This window comes from Mugil cephalus, chromosome 2 (assembly GCF_022458985.1).
Source record: "Mugil cephalus isolate CIBA_MC_2020 chromosome 2, CIBA_Mcephalus_1.1, whole genome shotgun sequence".
Taxonomy (NCBI): Eukaryota; Metazoa; Chordata; class Actinopteri; order Mugiliformes; family Mugilidae; genus Mugil; species Mugil cephalus.
In genome coordinates this window covers 24,777,855-24,800,518 of record NC_061771.1, presented here as the reverse complement: position 1 = coordinate 24,800,518, position 22,664 = coordinate 24,777,855, and the positions used below count along the sequence as shown (strand labels likewise).

Here is a 22,664-nt window from a genome sequence, read left to right as displayed (position 1 = left end):
TATAGTGAATTGTTACACACGGAAGCCCATTTAATCCATAAAGGCGCTCAGATTTTGCAGTTTGTTCAGAAAAGGTTCGGATTGCATTCACAGGACAAACGAAGCAGACCAGGGTTCGTTACGGACCAAACAAGTGAACCGAGTCCCAGCTGCAGAGTTGGTCTTGGTTCACTTTTTTGGTCGCTGATGTATTCACACCTACCCAAAAGATCTGCGCTAGAGAAAAGGTTCATTTCAAGTGGACTAAACAAGCCTGGTGTGAATACGCCCTAAATTGGCATCCGGAAACTGATGGTGACCGTTCTGTCTAATAGCCCTGTGATTGATAGACGACCTTCTCTCTAACCAGCTCATTAAGAGAAGGGATTACTAATTATCACTAATCACCGTTTTTTTTCTGCGTGTGTCTCCAGGGCGGTCTCCGCGGCAAGGATCCAGAAATAACACTGACAGCATTCGTCCTCATAGCACTTGCTGAGGCCAAGCAGGCGGGCATCCAATGCAGCACTCCAGATGTGAACATGGAGGTATTTTACACATAAAGAAAAGTGTCATGTTTTTAGTTGCCTTTTCTGTTGAATATGTCATGTGTGGCATGATCAGTGATCCAGTAATCCGATCTGTCTCCTGTAGTTTGCAATCCGTAACACGTCAGATTACCTGCAGAAGGCTCTGTTGGGGACTGGGAGGACACCCTACACGGTGGCTATCTCCTCCTATGCTCTGGCTCTGGTGGATCCTCAACGCTATAATTCAGCACAAGCATTACTGAGAGCAGCAGCTCAAGGTATACCCTGCTAATTTGTAAATTATGTTTTTTGATTTTTGATGTTGCATAAGCCCCTCCAGCCTTTAGCTAGGCTAATCTCCTCCTGGATCTTAATTGATTGCTCAATGCACAACCACTAGATCCTAGCTCCCAGTTTAAGTATTTTCTACACATACGAATGTCTCGTATGTGGTTTTTGGACACAGCCTCTTTTGTAGGCTTTGCTGTTATAGGCAGTGTTGTGTTGCTGTTTTGGTTGTATTTTAGTCTGATTAAAGATGTATCTATCTCAGTTGTTGGTCGGGCTTCCTGAAACAATTATCGAGAGCAAGCAGGTAAATTCTCCCAGTGGATATGGACATAAGAAAGATAAATTAGGGGTTACTGTTCCTACTGCACTGAAGGTGACTGACAAATCTTTCTCTGTGACAGGTTTTCTAGCTTATGAGATGCCCTTCTTAACAAGGTCCAGCTTTTCTTGAAATGTCCACATTGAAAATGGCTCTGACAGTAAATTCTCAACCAAATGCATTTCTTCTCCTCCTTCTCCTCCGGGAAAGCTATGAAAGGAAGCAAACAGAACATTTGGAATTACATAATAAGTGTTCATTGTATCATTACATTATTTAATTGTTCATGGAAAATATTATTAAGTATGTTATTCCTCAAATCATTACTGGTGTAATAACTTTCTTGCATCCTGTTATCTTGACGACCACTTCCAGATGGACGTGTTTTTTCGTTACTGTTGTAGTGATTTGAGGAGGTATTAAATGAGTGAGTGGTCTATTGACAAAGATAACAGTATTGCTAACTCTCTTATCTTTATCTTAATTTTTATCTTCATCCTCCAGGTGGCAGTCACTGGCCTAATAGGGAAAACCCCTTGTACACACTGGAGGCGACTGGCTACGCTCTTCTGGCTCTGGTCAAGTTGGGACGTATGGAGGACGCTGAAGCACCGTTCAAATGGCTGAACAGCCAGAGAAGAATAGGAGGAGGCTTCGGGTCCACTCAGGTACCAGCAGAGAAAACTTAAACACATTCTATCTCCACCTAATTACACCAAACACATTATCCAGTATGTGATTTCGTTTTCTGTCTTCCAGTCCACCATGGTGGTGCTTCAGGCTCTGTCAGAGTACCTAATCAACAAACCTCCTCCCGATGACGTCCATCTGGACGTGGACGTCAAGATAACAGGACGCAAGAAGATCCACTACCATTTTAATCCAGAGACTTCATACGCTGCTCACTCCTCTAGGGTGAGAGATGTTAAGGTTATTTTCAGACCTGAGATCAACACAGGTTGTGTCAACTCAGTGTACTTTTGCAGACATGATTAATTTACACTTCTTCCTCTTCTCTGGTGATTTTGTCCCGTAGTTACCTGCAAACATGGATGTGGAAGTGGTTGCTCGAGGCAATGGACAAGGAATACTGGAGGTACACAACACGTAATGCACACTCGGATATGGATTATCACATGAATGATGGTGATCCAAAAAAACGACAAGATCTGGTTTCTTAAATACTTATATTTGACTGATCTCATCTATTCTGTGTCCCTTTCTTTTCCTTTAAATTTCACTCAAGGTTGTGACCTATTACAACCAACTGCATGAGGTGGACGAGAAAGTTTCCTGCAAGAATTTTGACCTCAACGTTACTATTAAAGAATCCACCGGTAACTGGTGTTGTTTTATGAGATTAAAGGAGGGAGGAATACATTTTAGCAAAGATGAAAATATTTCGGCATAGAACAAAATATGATGAGTATATTGTTTGAGTCATACAGAATATTTGCCAAAAAAGAAGTGAGTGCATTTCTGAAAGCAATATCTTTACGAACTGCAGAGTGCAATAGAATACCTCCCAAAGCCTGAGAACTGATAATCTTGATTATGACAAGTAACTCAACCCACCCGCCCAAAGCTGCAGTACCTATAAATGACCAATTAAGCCTCCAAAAGCTAATCAAGCCCCTTGTAGACTATTGCTGTGCTGATCAGTACTGAAATATCAATAATTCTGATACCAGGTCTTTATGCCCTAAAATTGATTCTCAAAATCAAAATATCGAAACTTCAGTCATCTGAGATAATGTAGGAATGCAGTGGAAAGTAACTAAACTATTGAGTTGTGGCAACACAGCAAACCTTGTGAAACACCTCAGATTAAACCACAACACAGAATACGAGACATTTATGATGAGGAGGACACAAGAGGAGAGCACAGAGTCAGAATTAAGATACAAGTTTTAATTTTATAGTTAAACAATAATTTTGATGGTCTTATTATTTTCCTTATTTCTTGTTTTTCAGTGTTTGAAACAGCATTTTCACATATTTTGTATGATTGTGTCCTCTATATGTTTTTTCTTTTATGGTTTTAGCTCGGCCCAGGAAAGAGCCAAAATAATTTACTTTATAAGCTCTGTTTTTGTCCCATACCAGAAAAGCCTCCGGCAGATGTAGAAAAGTCCTATCACATCACCATCAAAGTGAGGTGAGTTACTGTTATACACTTACAACATTTTAAAGATGATGATGTAATTAATTTATTTTTTTCATGAATACTGGACAGATAAATGATTCTTTAAGAGAAAACATACCTCAGTTCTTCTGCAGGATTTCTACAAATAGATCTTCTGTGGCTCTCTGTGTCTGAATGATGGCGTATATATCTCTGGTTGTCTGATTCAATTTGATATGTTATGGTGTGGCATTGATTATCTTCGCTGTTTATTTGTCTTGTACAGGGCTTTAGGACCCCAAGCTGTCAGGATGGTGGTTCTCGATATCAGTCTGCCAACCGGCTTCACCCCAGAAAACTCCGACCTGGAAATGGTAATTGGATTCTAATACAAGCACATGAAACTATTTTAAACTTTAGAGCATGTTTAGAGCTGGCTGGCTAGAGCAAAACTTTTCTGCCCACAGTAGCTGCAGTATCTCTGCAACTTTGAGGAATGTTTTAAAATACTACATGTGTACTTGGTTTATAAAAAACTTACCTTCGTTTTGATAATAACCATCCTTATAGATGAGACTGGTCAAATATTTATGCCATCTATGTATTTATGTCATCTAATTTTGTATACGTTATGTGTGTGTCCAGTTGTCCAACTCAGTGGATCGTTACATCAATAACTTCCAGATTGTGGACAACCTGAGTGACAGAGGCTCCTTGATCATCCACCTGTTCAAGGTAACAACATCGTAGAGCAGATTTTAATCAAAAGAAGTTTGTCTTTTGGAGTTATTGGTTTAAAATACTTCATTATAAGTTAAAGTACCACATTTCATTTCATGTATGTACAGTATTATTAGCAAATCAATGTATTGAGGTAACTCTGTTTTCACAAGTACTTTTTAATTCTTTTAGATTTGTCTTTCACTGCTTCCAGGTTCGAGTTATAACCTAGTCTTTGTTTCAAACACACCTATACTGTAACACACTAATACTGTCATAACTTAATGTATGTGCTTTCAGTGAGACTTGAGTACTCATTATGTCCCACAATTTCCCACTGAAAAGTTTTGGACCGTTCCTCTGCTAACGTTAAAGGGATGCCTTTTTAGGTGATGGCAGTATGGGCTTCATCTTTAATGAAGTATTTCCAAACATTTGATGAACCGTTGCAATGACCCACTGGACTCCTCATCTGTCTTCTGTGAGATGTCCACGTTTTCATTGTCACGTGATCGTCAACTAGTTGACTTCCTGCTCAAAGTGTCACAGCACAGCCAAAAAATCGACTAGTTGGTACACCTCCTAGCAGACAGCATTTCGTTTTTGTGATGCAACAACTGTTTGAACAACGGCTACAAATGACATTGGTGTTTGGTTGCATACAAAGCATGAAACTAAGATGGTGGCTAAAACAACATATTAATACAAAATCTTAATCTTAATCTGATGAAAAAAGGAGAATGGAGTATTAAAATACTAAAATAGTTCCCTAGAACTATTCTTAAATACACATTTGTGTGTGCATTGTACGTAAATGTACACATTTATATATCTTCATTACATTGAAAACTGGTCAGTTTATGTCTGTTTATGCATTTATATCCAAGAAGCAGGTTAGTTAGTTAGTTTATCTTGAGTTAGTTTATCTTGATAACTTTGCAATTGAAGTCATTCTAAAATAGTTAATGACTTAAAAATGATGCAGGCTATTACACAGATTCCTAGGGCTCCCTCTTTCTGAATAAATATTTCATTGACAATTGTACTTCTATGCAGTGAATTCTTCCTTCCTGTCGTTAGGTTTCCCACAGTGAGCAGGTGATCCTGACCTTCAAGCTCCACCAGAGATTCAAAGTCGGCCTCCTCCAACCGTCCTCCGTGACTGTCTATGAATATTACAACCCAGGTAGACAAACACAACCAGACTTCAAGATACCAAGCTTCTTACTTTTTTCATGTTACTATCAAAAATAATATTCGCTGATAATAGTAGAAATATTCCACAAACACACGATTCAGTGTAATTGTGGATAACAAAACTGAACTGAAGTAGCAGCAAATTCATCTAATCTCATCTGATCTTCTACTACCACTTATCCCCTCTGTTGTCACGGGGGTTGCTGGAGCCTAGTTATTATCGGGCGAGAGCCAGGGTACACCCTGGACAAGCCGTCAATATATCACAGGGCCAAACACAAAGACAAACATTCACACTCACACCTAGGCTCAATTTAGGCTTCACCAATTGGGAGGAAACCAGAGTACCTGGAGAAAACCCATGCAAACACAGGGCGAACATGCAAACTCCACTCAGGAAAGACTGAGCTGGACTCGAACTATGCTCGAACTGAGCTATGCTGTTTGTTTTCTTTGCCTCAGACCAACGCTGTAGTCGTACCTACACTCCCCGGGAGGAGACCACCGAGATCTGCAGAGGCAACATCTGCCACTGCACTCAAGGTACACCACATTAGCGGATACGCCTGCATGTGTATTTACTCGTGAGTCATTCTCCGTTCACTTTGTGTGGGTTCTCACTCTCCAGGTGACTGCTCCGTCTTCAAACCTGACAGCAAAAGTTTCCCCAACAAAGAAAGAGAGAGATTTGCCTGCAAGAGTTTACACCACGGTACAATACCCTTGCTCAACTTTAACATGCATGCATGCACACAGCGGCAGTGATGACCACATTGGCGAGACCACATTTCCATTGCATAATTTCTATTCAAAAGATGTTAAAATATTTAAGAGTGAATGGTCACAAATGCCCCCATAAATGTACTATATACATTGTGTTACAAGGGGAAGCGAACCTCAAATAAATTGCATAAGGCATCAACACTGTATTTCTTGATATTATTCTATGTGATGGAAAAAGTGCTGTAGAGGAGTTTCAGTATGTGATTGTTTACAGTAGCATAAATGAGATGGATTATTTTGAAATCTTGCTGTACAAAACCAAACTAAATCCACACAGAATTCTTCTTATTTATAAAATAATGCTATGCTCGCCGTCCAAATGCAACAGTGCCAGCTAGTGTCCATATTGCCAGTGGAAAAATTAGTAATTAATAACTAAATCCACCATCATAAATGGTAGCTTATAACGGAAGCCTTGTGCATCCATGCGTTCACATAGTATGCCATGTTAATTAAGTCTGGGACTGAATGGCTATCAGCAAGGGGACATCCATCCCATACTAGGGACATGGCTGCAGGCCGTCTCCAAATCCACAGAACACATGTCGAGTGGTTAGGCATTTGTCCTCCAGCACTCTAGGGAGGGTAAAGGGCTGGTCCATGGTTCTATGGCCAGGGCAGATCTCATCCTCTCCTGGAGTTCCGTCGCCAGAGAGTTGTTTTGCTACCTCTCTGACTTCTGCCCAGCCCCAGGGCCTCCGGCTCTGTTTCCACAATGGAATACGTGTTGGTGGGATTGAGGAGCTCCTCAAAGTATTCCTTCCACCACCAGACAGTCTCCTCAGGTGATTTCAGCAGCAGCAGATGATTACCTATCGCCCCAGAGACACCGAACTGTTTGCCAGAACCCTTTCAGGGCCGACCAAAAGTCTTCTTCCATAGCCTCACCAAATTCCTCCCACACCCGAAATTTTGCCTCAGCAACTGCCCTGGCCGCGATACACTTAGCCATCCGGTAGCGGTCAGTAGCTTCTGGAGAACCACAGACCAACCACGCTCTGTGATGTCCACCAGCGTGTTGGGGGATTACCACTACGACCATCACCAGTGATCATGTAGCTGCAGCCCACACCGATGAGCAACCTTATGTTCAAACATGGTGTTACTTATGGACAAACTGCGACTCGCAAAGAAGTTCAATAACTGAACACCGCTCGGGTTCAGATCAGGCCAGAGCCACACCAGCAAAGAAAAGAGTATAACCCTTCTCCGAGCCCTACCGACTACATCTAGTCGATAGGGCTCGACCTCTTCCACAGCTCTTGCTGGAGTTGACATTCCAAGAGCCAACTTCCATAACCGAGGATCAGATTGCCAAGGCCCGCGCCTTGGTCACCTGTCTGATCCACCCAACACTGGACCTTTCGTGCCCCCAGGGTGGTGGGCTTACAGGAACCAGCCCGGTGGTTCGATTCCACCCTGTCCCTAGTTTGTCCATTGTGTCCTTGAGTTAGACACTTAACCCACCTTTATGTCTGTGAAGGTTCTCAGTCATCCAGGTCATGGTAATCCAAAAAAGCGTTGAATAAGGTCAGCTGGACTTGTAGAAGTCCGGCTCGGAGAAGGGTTCTACAAGTCCAGCTGACCTTATTCAACGCTTTTTTGGATTAACCCACCTTTCCCCCAGGTGTACGCTCCCTGGTGTGTGATTGCGAGTGAGTGATGTTGGTGGTGGTCGGAAAGGCCGTAGGCGCAAAGTGGCAGCCACGTTTCCATCAGTCAGCCCCAGGGGCAGCTGTGACTGCTAAGGTAGTTTACCACCACCAGGGTGTGACTGTGTGAGTGAATGAATATTGTAAGCGCTTTGAGGATCTAAAAACGGAAAAGTGCAATATAAAGCCAATGCATTATTATTATTATAACTCCAACTAATAAGGATCACAGGCAGGATGACAGACAGGCATGGGTACCAACCTGATAACTAGCTCATACGTACCACTTTGCACCAATATAAAAGTTGAGAAAGTTTAACACCAGATAACCAGCAAGGAACATAACAAAGATCAACAGTAATCTTCAGTATTTCACAGAAATGGCGAAAGATTAATTATTGCAATATGTGCTGCCAACTGATACAGTGACATTCACAACACATTTTATGGCAGTTCGCTTAATGTTGATTGCTACCGTGCTTCAGTTTTCAAGGTAAAGATGTTGAGCGTGACCCACAGCTACTACGACAAATACGAGGTGGAGATTAAACAAGTTATCAAACTGGGTGAGTATCAATGAGTATCAACAATGTATCTGGCGCTAAGATCATACACGCCACAATATTTGTATAACATTATCGTGCTAACACTTTTGAGAGGCCTGCAAGATATAACATTCACCTGTAACCCTGTTTACTTTGCACTAAACAGCAAGCCATACACTCTGGCTATAATATTTAGAAGCAGTATATAAACTATTGTTCCCTCGTTTGTTCCACTGTGCAGGCGTTGAGGGTGGAGTTAAAGTGGGCCAGAAAAGGATCTTCATGTCTCACGGAGGCTGCAGAGATGGACTCAGCCTGAAGAAGGGCTCTGAGTATCTCATCATCGGTCCTAAAAGGGACCCGTGGACCATTGATCCTGTCACCGGCAGGTGGGGAAATCAAAAAAAATTTTACTACAACAAACTGGCTATCAGTCAAGACTTTGAGTTTGAGTAACCCCACTGTTAATTTGCATGATGAAGCAGCAATGCATAAAAAATGCTAAAGATGGGATAGAGGCAGCCTGTAGTTAAGATCAAATAATTAAGAGATCACAACTAACTTTTAACAGCGTTCACCCACAGAGCTCTGCTCTGATACAAACCAAACTCCTCTCTTTCTTTTGTTTTTAATTTGTTCCCCCAGATTCATCTACATGTTTGGGAAGGACACCTGGGTGGAGCGCTGGCCTTCGGCTGCAGAGTGCTCCAGCAATCAAAGCCTTCGGGCGAAATGCAGAAGCCTAGATGATGCTGCACGTAAACTGTCTGTCAGTGGCTGCAGGCAGTAGATGCTTAGGGTCAGCTGTCGCCCACCGTTTTCATGTGCTAGCTCTGTGAAAATGGGAACTGAAAGTGGAGCCAGTTATTGTAACGAACTTACACCCTTTCATCTACTATGAAGATATATTAACTCTTTATGACCTGCCATAGAACAAGTCCGCCAGAGCATATCTCTACATGTTAACATACTGTAGTGCCATTTTTTTTGGAGTATATTAGTTTGCTATACATCAATATAACCCTTACATCCCAAACATTAATAATATGTATGTACTTGCTCATTTGTTCATACAAATGAAATAAATTGCTAAAAAGTTCAATAAGCTTCAGTCTTTTTTTTTATTACAAAGACTGAAGAAAAAAATATGGTTTATATCTCTGTTGTGCTTCTCGGAAATATATATATCACTGGCCACTCCATTAGGTACACTAAAGAAACATCCATTTTAACAGTCCTCCGGTAAAGGTTAGGGGATCAGCGTGTGTTTAAAATGAATTACAGAGCTATTGAATCAACTGCTGCAGTTTGTTGTGCTATTGAACAGTATTGTCTTAGACCAGCATATATTTCTATCATTTTGTCAACCGCATTGTATTCAGTTTAGTCCTTTCTGATTAAATCAATCCACTTTAGCAGCACAACAAAATAAATCATCCAACATGATCATTATATGGTTGAATTATCACCTTTCTGTTGCTGTTTCAACATCCACCATCCTCCATCTATTAGGACAGTCATGATGGGGGATTTAGTGCAGGACTGCTCTATTCGAATGCACGTGTTTTCTCTAGTGTACCTAATTAAGAGGCCGGCCAGTGTTTCAATAAAATAAAGTAGTTATTTCATGACATTTGCTTTGTTTTGAAGAGGTTCTTCTTGATTGTGTTGTAGCTGTTGAATCCATAAGAGACTTAAATGGAGTACATAATGGGAAACAAATTAATTATTAAATGAATTAAATGAATTAAATTATGGAAAATAGAACATTATATATCTTAAGCAGCAGCTGGGCGTTAAATGATTTCATAGTTTTTAAACTCAACTAATATGTTGAGATTTCAGTCGACGTTGACCAGTTGCTGTCATAAAAACCCAGTAGAAAGTAAAGCTTTGAAATCTATAGGCTTGACCTTAACACATTTTGGCAAACTATCAGCTCTACCGAAACTTCCGCATGGTGTATTAACTGACATCAAAGACAAGAAAAATTACCATCTACAATAACAGCAACAATTTCTGTTGAGTTGAGCTGAAGGCCGCCCCCTCTGGCTGGGTGCATCAGGGTCCGGTGTGTCTCCCAGCCAGGAGGCAGCTGATTAAGTGCACCAGGTGGAGACAATGTGGAAATCAGGATGGTTTGGAGGCACTCACTCACAGGGCATTGAGGAGCGAGGAGTGTGCGAAGGAACTGGTGCTTGGGAAAAGGAGACTGCAGGATTAAAACTTGCAAAGATAGAAGAAAGAGGCGGTGAGCATTTGATTATTTTGCATCTTTGCAGCCTCGTCTTGGGGTTGAGTGGTGGAGAAATCATATGACCAAATATAAGTCAAAATGTTCTCTGGTGAATTATGTGTTTAAAATGCAAGATAAAATGGTATATATTTAATATGATGTGGATTTAAAAAGTATTCAAGCTAAAAGTAATTAATAAATAAGATAAACATGATTTGTGTGTATTTACAAGAGTTAAAAGCTGCTAAAGTTTGTAAGGTTAAAATCATCATTAAATAGTGCTTTAAAATGTATTTAATTCATTTTTGGGTACTTTAAATATGAGTGTTTTCTACTTATTGCTGTATTTGATTTTTTGATCTACTTTAATCTTTATTTTGATGTTGATTGACTATGGTTTCTTGGGTACATTTTTGATCATTTATTTGTTTGTATTTTAAGGTTTTTCACCTGAATTTGCTTTGGAGTTACCTTTTCAAGTGGGGGAGCTGCAGTGTAAACTTTACATAAGTGAAAGCCACTTGACAATGTCAACTAATAAAACTGAACAGAACTGCCTATTATTATGTGTACACTAAATATATATAGGCTATAGCCCTTATAGATGGGCATAGCTGAAAGCTAGAATAGTTTTTAATAGTTGGGATGAAACAAAAAAGCAGTATTTCTCTGAAGCCTTCATTTTTAGTGAAGTATTTACTCACAGAAACTGAGACTACAGTTCACATAGGCTCACCATAACTGGACAATAGAAGATTGGAAAGACGTTGCCTGGTCTGACGAGTCTGCGACATTCAGCTGTCAGGGTCAGAATTTGGTGTAAACAGCATGAAAGCATGGATCCATCCTGCCTTGTATCAATGGTTCAGGCTGCTGGTGGTGTAATGGTTCTTGGCACACTTTGTTCCCCTTAGTACAAACTGAGCATGGTTTAAATACCACAGCCTACCTGAGTATTGTTGCTGACCGTGTCCATCGCTGTATGACCACAGTGTACCCATCTTCTGACAGCTACTTCCAGCACAATAATGCACCATGTCACAAAGCTCATATCATCTCAAACTGGTTTCTTGAACATGCCAATGAGTTCACTGTACTCCAATGGCCTCCACTGTCACCAGATCTCACTCCAATAGAGGAACCTTTGGGATGTGGTGGAACGGGAGATTCTCATCATAGATGTGCAGCCGGCAAATCTGCAGCAACTGTGTGATGCCATCATGTCAATATGGACCAAAATCTCTGAGGAACGTTTCCAACACCTTGTTGAAAGTACACCACAAAAAAAGGCAGTTCTGAAGGCAAAAGCAGGTCTGACCTTTTACTAGCAAGGTGTACCTAATAAAGTGTCTGGTGAGTGCATGTGTGAAAACCAAGCGTAGATGAAGGCATGTGGCTAAAATGGAATTTTATTGTTTCCTCCATTTTGCACCAATTTGTCACTTATAACTGTAAGTAATACTTTACTGGACAATGGTGAAGTTTAACTCTTTGAGGGACGATAACAAGTAAATATTATTCTTATTCATATTTTCAGATTTTTTATAACAACATAAAATTGAAATATTATTAAAATATTATGAAACATTATTATAAGGGGAGGCTTCAAATAAACCCACATTTTTGTTTGTTTGCAAAAAACCCTGAAACTTGAAGTAATTAATAATTAAATAAGGAGCACATCAGAACAGAAGCATGATCGACAAAAGCACTAAAGTGCTGTGCGGTCCTTGTTTGTGTGCCGTTTGTTTATATTGTAACACTGACCTTGTTCCTGTCATGTTTGTTCCCTGCTATTGATCAGAAACTGTACCCTCCCCTTCCTGTTGACTGTATATAATATGATGAAATTCGGGGCTTTTCTGACACAGTAGCTGACTGTCTTCCTGGTGGCCACAGTCCACTGAGACTCAAGGCAGTCAACATGGTTCGGTGGAAGCTGCACAATGTTTTGTTTCTCCTGCTTCTTCTCTGCAGATCAGATGGACAGTCTGACCGTAGACGGGGACGGTAAGCTGTTCTACTTCCCTGGTGTCTGTTCTTCTGTGTCTCCTGCTTTCATTAAAGTGTTGCTCACTAATTTTAACCATGTTCATTACAGCCCATCACGACCCTGGCGTGACAGGTATGTGTACGTTCACACAGACAGTTGCAATGTTTAACCTCTGATCTGTATTCAGTTTGTATTTCTCAATCTGATCCCCAGATTTACGCCAATTGATCGATACTGGGACCTCCATGAGTAAGTCACCAAATCTAAACAGAAACCCTTTCGTGAACATGCAGTTAGTACAGCATATACACTTTTACAGGTTTAATGGTTAAGATTTTTGAATGTTTTCAAATAAAACCCAGAATAATCCTCAAACTTCTCACCAGAACCGAAGAAGCTACTTGGACAAGTGGAGAAATGTCTTCTCTAAACTCAACAAGTCCAGTTGCTTTTTTTTAAAAAACAAAAAACAAAAAAAAAAACATTTTTCGACGAAACCCAAAATAATTTCTTTTTATAACTGGATCCACTGTGTTTGACTTTATTTCTTTCTTTCTTTTTTTTTTAGAGAACTTATATAACGTAACATGACTCATGCTAGTTTTTACATGTGTTGATGTACCAATAATAAATGTTTTCTACCCTTGGAAGGGCTTTCTTTGCTGCCAACCACAACCAATTGCTATTTGTTTTTCAGCTGTTTTTCTGAAATTAACACTTGTCCTCTTCATTTGCAGCATAGCGCAAAAGGACACAGTTAATCCTGCTCCGAGGTACAGTTGCTAAACAAATGCTTCATCTGCCAGTGGGTTAAAAAAAACTGTACTTGTTAATGGTGGATAGGTTATTTATACTTTGTTCCTTCAAACTGCAAATGCAAGATATATATTTTCTATTGTAACTCTTTTTTTTTTTGTATTTAATGTCAGTTTTCTTTGCTAATTTGGATCTCTGGATCACAAAAAAAAATATATAAAATAAAAATAAATTAACTAAAAAGGTTAATACATGAATATTTTGTCTTTTATTGTCACTGTATACAGGAGGCATTAAAATTGTAAGCAGTCATCTATTAAAAAATAAATACCAACACACAGATCCTAATAAATTTAAAATATTTAACATTATTCCAAAGCAAAAGATTCACAGAAAATATATTCTATCTTTCTAAAGATCTTCCCCCAAAATACAAGTGGAAGTACTGACCCAGTGCTAGTTTTTAAACTGAGCTTACTCATGTTTGTCGGATTAATATGAATTTACTGAAGAAGCAGTGTCTCCATCTTTGTTACGTTGTTATTTGGCTTCACAACACAGACCTTCCCTGTAATTCCCAAAAGTGAAAGTCAAACGCCTCATATTGCTGTGTTTGGCTGCAGGTTCCTTCTGCTGGCTCCAGACCTGCTGAGGACCGACAGCCCAGAGAACATCTACTTACAAGCTTACGACGTGACCAACCCCATCACTGTCTCCATCTCCATCCAGCACTTCAGCAAGGCCACCATGCTCCTTCAGGACTCTGTCACTCTCAACCTGGAAAATGGATTTCAAGCTCTCAAGACCATACAGGTGACTCAGCAGAGCCATGATTTTACCTGTGACCTCCTTATAAGATGATATTAATAATTTATACAAGCATTTGTGAAAGTAAAATTTATTTTTAAAGGATGGTACATTGTCTTACGGGGACATACAAACTGAGAGAAAACAAACAGAAAAGACAGACGTGTAGTCATCCCACTTTGGTATCATTTATAGAATTTACCTGATTGGGCAAAATGTATTTCTTGTAATACTCCCTCCTGCAGTCATCTATGATCCCACATATTTCTGCCAGAGAGAGTAGGTTGAGCTAAAACAACTGATTGCACCCAGTTTTTTTCCCCACTGCTAGACTCTGTAAGTGAAAATTACTGTGATGGAAATAAACCAAGAACAGACCAGGGACGGACCAAACCAACATTTTAATTAAGTACCTTCACACATGTCCACTTCATACCAGCAGGGGGCAGTAGTATGCATTCGTACTAACTGAAAGAGCTAATATTTGCCAGGAGACTAGGAACTTAGAGCAACAAACCTACAGTCATGTTCGTCTTCTCGTCCAATCAGTGTGATATTTCGAGTTGTTTGGGCGTAGATCCAAAATGCTGAATTGTCCAGCTAGCGCCAAAGCTGCAGGGTGCAACAAAGAAAACAAACAAGCAAACAAAGCCACAGATCCAGAGCCACAGATGGTCACTGACCGCACACACAAGGAAACAGCCAACCATTGGCTCGGTGCATCACTGGTCATAATAATAATGGAGGTGTGGCTCATTTGCCATTCCGCAGCTGCAATTACCTTAAGTTTCATTGATTCAATGCTTAATGGTAACCAACAGGATTGGTGGGCTGTGATGTTCTTCAACAGCTGGAGGTCCTGAGGCTGCCAGCTTTCTTGAAATGGTTTCACAGTTTTGTATCCATTTACCAAGCCATTATATTTTATTTGCTGAAGATATTTTCTATGTATTTTTTTTTACACTTTATATCTGCTTTGTCAATTTTAAGCACACTGAAAATAAATAAAACATCTACAGGTTGAACATTCTTTACATTATATTTGAGAAATTGGATTATTGCAGAAAGTAATTCTGTTATACACAGTGAGTGTGTTCAAATATCATATGAGCTAAACAATAGAAAAAACAGAGGGTTGATTCAATTTATAGCATTATTCCTATGTCTAAATGTCATTTTTGCTCCAGCTTTCCTCAGATAATTTGGATCGTGATGAAAAAAAGGACAAGTTTGTGACCCTCAAAGTGAACTTTGGGGATTTACACATGGAGGAAAGAATGCTGATGGTGACTTTTCACTCGGGATACATCTTCATCCAGACAGACAAACCCATTTACAACCCCGGAGACACCGGTGAGATAACAAGGACAACCAAAAATTTAATGAATTTAAATAAGTATTTGTTTTGTTTTGTTTTGTTTTAGTAGAAACTAGGGCTGCACGATTAATCATTAAAAAATCGCAATCTCAATTCACACATACACGTGATATCGTGATCCCAATTCTAAGCAAAAAAAATAAATAAATAAAATCGTGATTCACATTTTTTGCAGAATCGTGCAGCCCTAGTTGAAACCATTTTGAAACGTGCTCCAGTCATTTCATCAAGAAGTGATGTGATGATGCAAGCCTGGATAAATTTTTGATTAATTACTAAGTGTACATTTTACTCACTTGTCCTGTTTCTTTCAGTTCGATTCAGAGCCTTTGTGTCCTCTCCGTCTTTTAAGGCCCTTGACAATTCCATCACAATAGACATCCAGGTAAACAAATGACAAATCAGTAGTTGTAAATTTTGTAAACCCACTATGAATGCAGAGAAATGAAATGTCCTTGCCGAAGAATAATCGTGGCAAGGCAAAAGGAATGAACATAATGTAAACAGAGTGTATAAGTGTATACAAACACTGGCTGGATGTGGATCCAGACTGAATGAGTCTGAATATATTCACTATGAACTGAATCGTTTGTTTGTGCATCATAGAATCCAGATGGCGTGGTTGTCAAGCAGGTCTCCAAGTCCAGAGCTACCAATGGCCTCTTAGCAGAGGTCTTTCCTCTTTCTGAATTTGTCAAGTAAGATCAATTTGTTAATAAAACTATACATGTAAACACAAGGAAGCCTTCAAGATATTGTAGATTTGTGACTTCTCAGCATAAAATGTTGAGGACTGAGAGGAGTTTAATAAAACAGAGTCAGGATATTTTTTTCTGAAAGTACCTTAAACTTGAAATGTACCTGCATTTAGACTGCCTCTTGTCCCAGTGTAAATTGTACGTGTTATGTGTTATAAGGACGCTGAATGGCAAAATTCTTCACGCTGGAATACCAAAAAGCTTTGCAAGACACATGCTTTCTCTAATGAAAAACACAACTAAAATTGTAAAATACATGTTTGTCAAAAACAGAGAAGAAAAAAGAATATCATTGTCACCATAAAGCATGGCAGTACCAGCATCATGTTCATGTTTTACATTGTGGCAGCTCACCAAATGTTAATGCTTTTTTGTGTGGGATATTCACTATCAGAGGCGATATTGTTCAAAAACACATATTTTGCCTCGTACTGTCATAGGTAGAGCCAAATTTTTAAGCCTGTACTGTATTTAAATGTGTCTTAAATGGCGTATTTTGCTATAATCAAGTAGAACCTTTCTTCCATTGCGTACATTTTAAATGTTTGGGAATTAAATAAACTGGATGTTTTACAGTGAAGGAACTTGGATTGTGACTGCCAAATTTGACCACTGGCAGCAGAACACATTCACGTCCCAGTTTGAGGTGAAGAAATACGGTAGGTGATGTAAAATTGTGCTTACTAATGTTCAAAACATCAGTATCTGTAGGTTTCTGGAGTGCCATGCTTGATTGTTTATGGTGTGTTATTTCAGTGCTTCCTGCCTTCAATGTTACCTTGACTCCCAGACAGTCCTACTTCAGCCTGGATGACAGTGAACTAGTTGTAGATATTTCTGCCAGGTTGGTCTAATACAGTCATACATGAATGCACTTACTTGCATCAAATGTTATAGATCTCTGCGCCATATCCATTCACTGACTTACTGAAGAAATCTTTTCTGTCTTTTCTTGTTTCTTGTTGGTATCCATGTATAAAAACTTTAATAATCTAATTTAACCCAATAACTGTGACTGACCAGTATTGTGACTGTGGATCAGGTACCTGTACGGGGAGCCGGTTCAGGGCACGGCCTACATTGTGTTTGGAGTGAATATCAACAAAGAGATGATAAGGTTACCATCCGTGCAGCAGGTGTCGGATGTAAGTTCACACACCAAAATTCACTGGAATTCACCATTCAGGGAATATCTGAAACAAAACTATCCGGACTCACTTGAGAAAGTTCACTGCTCCCCTAAGTGGCATCCTGGAAATGGATGTCTGTGATTTCAAATAAATGGAATAAACATGCTGGTTGACATCACTGAATTAATATAATAGAAGAAGATGACCAAGATGGAGTCACATTTTCAAAGAAGCTACCCACATTCACTTGGGTTTTGTTCATCTTTTCAAACAAAACTGATTGTGAGGTTTTTGACCAAGTCAAAAGACAAAAGACCAATCACTGGTCATCAGTAATACCTGGAATTTTCAATATTTAGCAGTAATATACAATTTGATGCATTCTATTTGAGTGTAACAACCTTTAATGACACATTTTTGGCTGTAAAGTGTAAAGTGTCAGTTTTCAAGAAATCATTGGAATTTTTCAGATGGCGAAGACCATGAAGTAATTGAGGTAATCCATAGTATGCTTGTGCAAAAGTGCCGCTTGAAGCACATTAGGTTTTAAAGGGTTAAAGGTTTTCTCCCCCTCCCTCTATCTGACTGAAATTTTCTTCCAGTCAGGATGGATTCAATTGAAATGGTTACTTAAGACATGTTAGACTAGCATTAGCAGAATACAAGCGTCCATGTCGGGTGGAAACTTTTGGTGGGTTCCACAGCGTCATTTGGTTAAAGAATAATTTTTAAAACTTAAAGCATTTTTTTGGGTTAAAACTACAGCAATTTGTTTTGGATGAGGGATTTGTCACCTCAAATTGTATGAAGGCATTTGCCAATTTATTGAAAAATCTCTGTACAAAAATCATCCATATAGACTTTGCAAAGGGCATGGTCACTAACCTTTAAACTGAAACTATTCAGTGTTGTCCAGAGTGCTTGAGTTTGCAAGTATTTATGGGGCCTTTTTGGCTGAGTCTTGTATTGCAGGGAGATTTTGACAAGTAGCTAATTAAGTCAGCATTCAACAGGTACACCTTCATGCTCAGATTTGTACGTGCACCCCTTGAATAAGGTTGTGGATAGCCAGGGTGTGGATTACCCTGACAGATTGGTTGGGATTTCTTTCTAGTGTCTGGGTTGTTTCATATTACAAGAGTACCAGCAGAAACAACAAAATGAGGTGCTAAGATGTTACAAAGCTTTGAAATACCACAGGAAACTGGGTGAAAGGAATACCTAGTTATAGCTCTTCGGATTTATTTATCTTCGGATAAACTAAAAAAAAAAAAAAAAAAAAAGCTTTTTTTGTAGTCAGAATTACAATAACACAATCACCATTGTTGCTGTTTGTAATGAAACAATCCATTTTTCTCCTGCAGCTGGACGCAGGACAGGCCACACTGAGTATCGAGGAGATCAGAAGAGCATACCCTGACATTAGATCCTTAGTGGGCCAATCTTTGTATGTCAAGGCCTCTGTGCTCACCAAGACAGGTAAGCAGATTGTTATCCCTTAACTGATCACTACGTTTAATATAATCTTTGAATAACAAATCTACAAACGCAACACAAATACAGTGACTATCTTTTTGTCGTGCTGGTGTGGACGCTGCCTATAATCGTATCAGTTGAATGCTCAAACAGTGAGACTAAACTCCCCAGTGTGTTGTAATCAGAGCACTGTTTGTCAGTAACAGTTGTGCTATCTGTGCGGATCCATAGTGTTATCTGAGGCTGCTTTATGACCTTCAGTCCTCTTGATGAACCAACACCAGACAGTGCTGACTCTTGAGGGAAATGTGGAGCATGCAGCTGCAGTTGGAGTTTAATCAATCTTAACTCATTTTCTACATTAGAGCTGTCAGCCTCTACCAATACTAGAATCAGAATCAGAATCAGAAAAGACTTCATTGTCAAGCATGTTTGTACGTACGAGGTATTTGCCTTGGTTGCATTAAATTAAATTAAATTAAATTGTAAACATATAAACTCTAAATATACATAAATATATACACCGTATATACAACAACTACAAACTAGAATATAAAGCAGACCAGATTTGTTGAAAATGAAACTGTTTTTTTTTTCCAGTATTCAGTTACTTTCTAGTACTGAAAATATGAAGTTCTTCACATTTACTCCCAATTGACTCTAGTTTTTTCACCTTTACAGGGAGTGATCTGGTTGAGGCTGAAAAGACTGGGATTAAAATTGTGCAGTCTCCTTATGTAGTGTTCTTCAAAGACATGCCAAAGTATTTCAAGCCGGGCCTGCCCTTTGACTTCACAGTAAGGAAATCATCCTCTGTGTTTTCAGTTTGCTGCAGTTCTAATCGATTCATTCTGAATAAAAATGTCGGTGACATAAAAAAATGTATTTCCAGATCCAAGTGTACCAACACGACGGTTCTCCAGCTCGTAATGTCCAAGTCAAAGTGAATTTGCTGGACAAACCGTTGCTTGTCGCCTCCGGCACCACCAGAGCCACTGTCAACATGCCCAACCGTCAACACCGACAAACCATCATGGTGAGTATGACTGCATGACACATTCACTTTTCAGTTCATTACAAACTAGCGTTTAACAAGTCTTTAGTCTGATTAACTTGGACTCAAGACGTCTCAGGATCCTCACAAGTCTGAAGCAGAAAACAGCCAATAACAGTAACTTTGCAAATGTAAAGGCGCCTCATCCCTGCAGCAAAGACCTGTTCTCAGTACATTCTTTCCACTGTAGATTGTCTCCAGCACCAAGAGATAAGGAAGCACTCTGACCCAAGTGATCTTTATCCAACTAGAAGATGAATCAATGAACACAACATGTGGGTAAGAGGGAGGAAAATACCTCCACATCAATTCATTTCAGTCTTTTGTCTTTTTCTTAGGTTGAAACCACACAGACTGGACTGAGACCAGAGCAGCAGGCCAGACAACAGATCATCGTTCAGCCTTATGTCCCCTTTAACCAGCGCAAACAAAACTACCTGTACATCTCCACAGGAAAAAACACAGTGTCTGTTGGAGAAATGTTCGTCCTGAGTCTTAGCATCACCACCGCAGAGCAGAAGCATAGAGACTTTATCAAACACGTGACGTACTTGGTGAGACAACCAAAAACAAATAAAAAAAATAGCCAGACACAGATCACTAAATAAACTGTGAATTACCAACTTTCTATCCTAAATCTCTTGCCAGGTGCTCAATAAAGGCAAAATCATAACTGCTGAGCGTGTGGCTGTAACGGGTCAGCTGGTCACCACCGTGAATTTATTGATAACGCCAGAGATGATGCCGTCTTTTCGCTTTGTGGCTTTCTACTCTATCCCCTGGACAGAACGAGAGGAGGTGGTGTCTGACTCAATCTGGATAGATGTGGTCGATTCCTGTGTTGGAGGGGTGAGTGCACCACTCGGTCTTAGAGGTAACAGGCAAAGCTGTGATTTTCTATATTTGAAAAAAGGTCCAGTGCGTGTGTGACTATTTCATTTCTTCCTCGCTGTTAATAAATCCCATGAAAAAGGCCAAAATCAACAGTGACATTCACGTACAACACGTTGCATGTAAGCTTTATCCAGAATCATGTATGAATTTATCCATTTGCTCCCTTCTCTTTTGTCCCACTTCCTTTGTTTTCTGTCTTTGCACCCAGTTCGCTTCATTCAGACGCGTCCCCCAATATCAGCCGGGTTCTTTTCAAGGTTCCTCTCAATGTTTCTCTCTCGCCTCCAGCGCCTTAGTCCTTGTTCTGGGTTCATTAAAGTGTTTTGAGGAAACTGATAAATGAATGTCACTGATTAATTGAAAACATGTGTACAGTATGTATACATATATGTCTGTGTATATATAAAAAAAATATTGGTAGTTTCTTCAGTTCATTGGCCTTTTGATGCATTTTCTTTTATCTTCTTTTTTATTTTATTCATTCTCTCTCATAGCTCAAAGTTGGGCCAGAGGATGGTATACACAGAATCTACGCGCCAGGAAAGAGCTTTCGTTTTCAGATCAGAGGTGACCCGGGTGCAAGGGTCGGGCTGGTGGCTGTGGACAACGCTGTGTATCTTCTCAACAGGGACAGGCTTACTCAGAGGAAGGTATGTGGGCTAGTTTTATAATATCCATTGTAATAAAAGCGGAAAAAATATCAAATGAGGTCAGGAAAGGAATATAATATATTCATTAAATGTTTGTACTGCATATATGTAACTAGAAAGTGGAATTTACAGCAGCTACGCATCAAGTTTTTCAAAGCAAAGTGATGTAGACGTTGATCAATTTGTCACAATCTGTAGCAAGGGAGAGAAGACACCAAGTGCAGGAGGTGCCATCCAGAAAAGCAGTGTGAGCAACTGAAAGCAAATTTAATGATCACTTGCAAAATAAGTCATAAAAGACACTGTGGAGGTTAAAAGTTGGTTAAATATAAAAACACAAGAACAACAAAAAGTGAAATCCATTCTAAAGAGAAAGCAAAAAGTCAAAAATGAGTTGACCAGGGTCATGGGATAGATGTGGTTATACTTTATATTTATACACACAAGGGAAACTGCAAAGAGAGGAAGTGAAACCAGCTTAATTGCAAAGAGTAAGATAATTATAAAATGACGAATCAAGCTGAATAACAAAAGGGAACCAAAATATGATATCATGACATAATTATCACATAAAAGTAATGGTTGTATTATTATTATTTTTTTTTGTGCAACGGTTTTAAAAGTTAGCGTCACGCTGACATAAGTGTTATACTGAAACATACCTGCAGAACTGCAAAACAAATTTGTGAATACTTATTTTCATATTGGAACTCTTTTGTTCAGATTTGGGACACAGTGGAGCATGGAGACATTGGCTGCACCCGAGGTGGAGGCCAGAACGCCATAGGAGTGTTCACAGATGCAGGACTGCTTTTTTCCTCCAGTGCCGGGGTCAAAACCACAATCAGACAAGGTATCTGGTACTCACTTACTCTGCATAACAGGCAAAGGCCATGTTTGCATTGTGTGTTTGTTGAAAGTGAAGCAATCCTGTTGTACCTCTCTTGACCTCTCAATAATCGGTTAACCTACTTTTGAATGCTGTTACTGAGCATGTAGCATATGTATGTATGTCTTGATCGCAGGCAGGAGACACTGAAAACACTAAAACCCTGATTTTGCATGCCAACCATTAAATCCTCACTAGTGACACTGTAACATAGGCTACTGATTAACTGTCTACATATTGTATAACAACTTGTCATTTTTGGTTGGATATCTGAAACAAAGTTTTCCCTTTCTCCTCTTTACTCAGCCCTGCGGTGTTCAGGCAGTGCCAGAAGGAGGCGCTCTGCTGAACTGTTGAAGCGTAAAGCGCAGCTAGGTGAGTATTCTTTAATCCAGGGGTGTATTCACGTTTTTCATGCCAGGGACCCCCTACCTGCTGTATGTATTCTATATTAAATTAGACCTAGTGCAAATTATAAATGTATATTATTATCATTTTGCAT

General features: G+C 39.6%; 2 protein-coding genes across 2 annotated transcripts in view; both read left to right on the top strand.

Annotated features, from left to right (window-relative positions):
* The window catches only part of LOC125003456 (complement C3-like), a 46,037-nt gene extending 37,106 nt beyond the window's left edge, over positions 1–8,931 (top strand). The window contains exons 28-42 of the mRNA XM_047577412.1: positions 414–527; positions 634–787; positions 1,624–1,787; positions 1,879–2,034; positions 2,156–2,215; positions 2,366–2,456; positions 3,226–3,277; positions 3,531–3,618; positions 3,890–3,979; positions 5,045–5,150; positions 5,624–5,704; positions 5,790–5,873; positions 8,082–8,162; positions 8,383–8,530; positions 8,787–8,931. Coding sequence (XP_047433368.1) covers positions 414–527; positions 634–787; positions 1,624–1,787; positions 1,879–2,034; positions 2,156–2,215; positions 2,366–2,456; positions 3,226–3,277; positions 3,531–3,618; positions 3,890–3,979; positions 5,045–5,150; positions 5,624–5,704; positions 5,790–5,873; positions 8,082–8,162; positions 8,383–8,530; positions 8,787–8,931 — 1,614 coding nt within the window. The remainder of the gene's footprint in view (positions 1–413; positions 528–633; positions 788–1,623; positions 1,788–1,878; positions 2,035–2,155; positions 2,216–2,365; positions 2,457–3,225; positions 3,278–3,530; positions 3,619–3,889; positions 3,980–5,044; positions 5,151–5,623; positions 5,705–5,789; positions 5,874–8,081; positions 8,163–8,382; positions 8,531–8,786) is intronic.
* A 1,316-nt stretch (positions 8,932–10,247) lies between these two features.
* LOC125003633 (complement C3-like) overlaps positions 10,248–22,664 on the top strand; it is a 28,589-nt gene continuing 16,172 nt past the window's right edge. The window contains exons 1-20 of the mRNA XM_047577633.1: positions 10,248–10,392; positions 12,249–12,387; positions 12,479–12,502; positions 12,584–12,619; positions 13,108–13,143; positions 13,750–13,939; positions 15,121–15,286; positions 15,626–15,696; positions 15,918–16,009; positions 16,646–16,728; positions 16,826–16,913; positions 17,112–17,214; positions 18,564–18,678; positions 19,357–19,472; positions 19,568–19,711; positions 20,068–20,283; positions 20,378–20,578; positions 21,118–21,273; positions 21,997–22,126; positions 22,469–22,537. Coding sequence (XP_047433589.1) covers positions 10,263–10,392; positions 12,249–12,387; positions 12,479–12,502; positions 12,584–12,619; positions 13,108–13,143; positions 13,750–13,939; positions 15,121–15,286; positions 15,626–15,696; positions 15,918–16,009; positions 16,646–16,728; positions 16,826–16,913; positions 17,112–17,214; positions 18,564–18,678; positions 19,357–19,472; positions 19,568–19,711; positions 20,068–20,283; positions 20,378–20,578; positions 21,118–21,273; positions 21,997–22,126; positions 22,469–22,537 — 2,305 coding nt within the window. The 5' untranslated portion in view covers positions 10,248–10,262. The remainder of the gene's footprint in view (positions 10,393–12,248; positions 12,388–12,478; positions 12,503–12,583; positions 12,620–13,107; positions 13,144–13,749; positions 13,940–15,120; positions 15,287–15,625; positions 15,697–15,917; positions 16,010–16,645; positions 16,729–16,825; positions 16,914–17,111; positions 17,215–18,563; positions 18,679–19,356; positions 19,473–19,567; positions 19,712–20,067; positions 20,284–20,377; positions 20,579–21,117; positions 21,274–21,996; positions 22,127–22,468; positions 22,538–22,664) is intronic.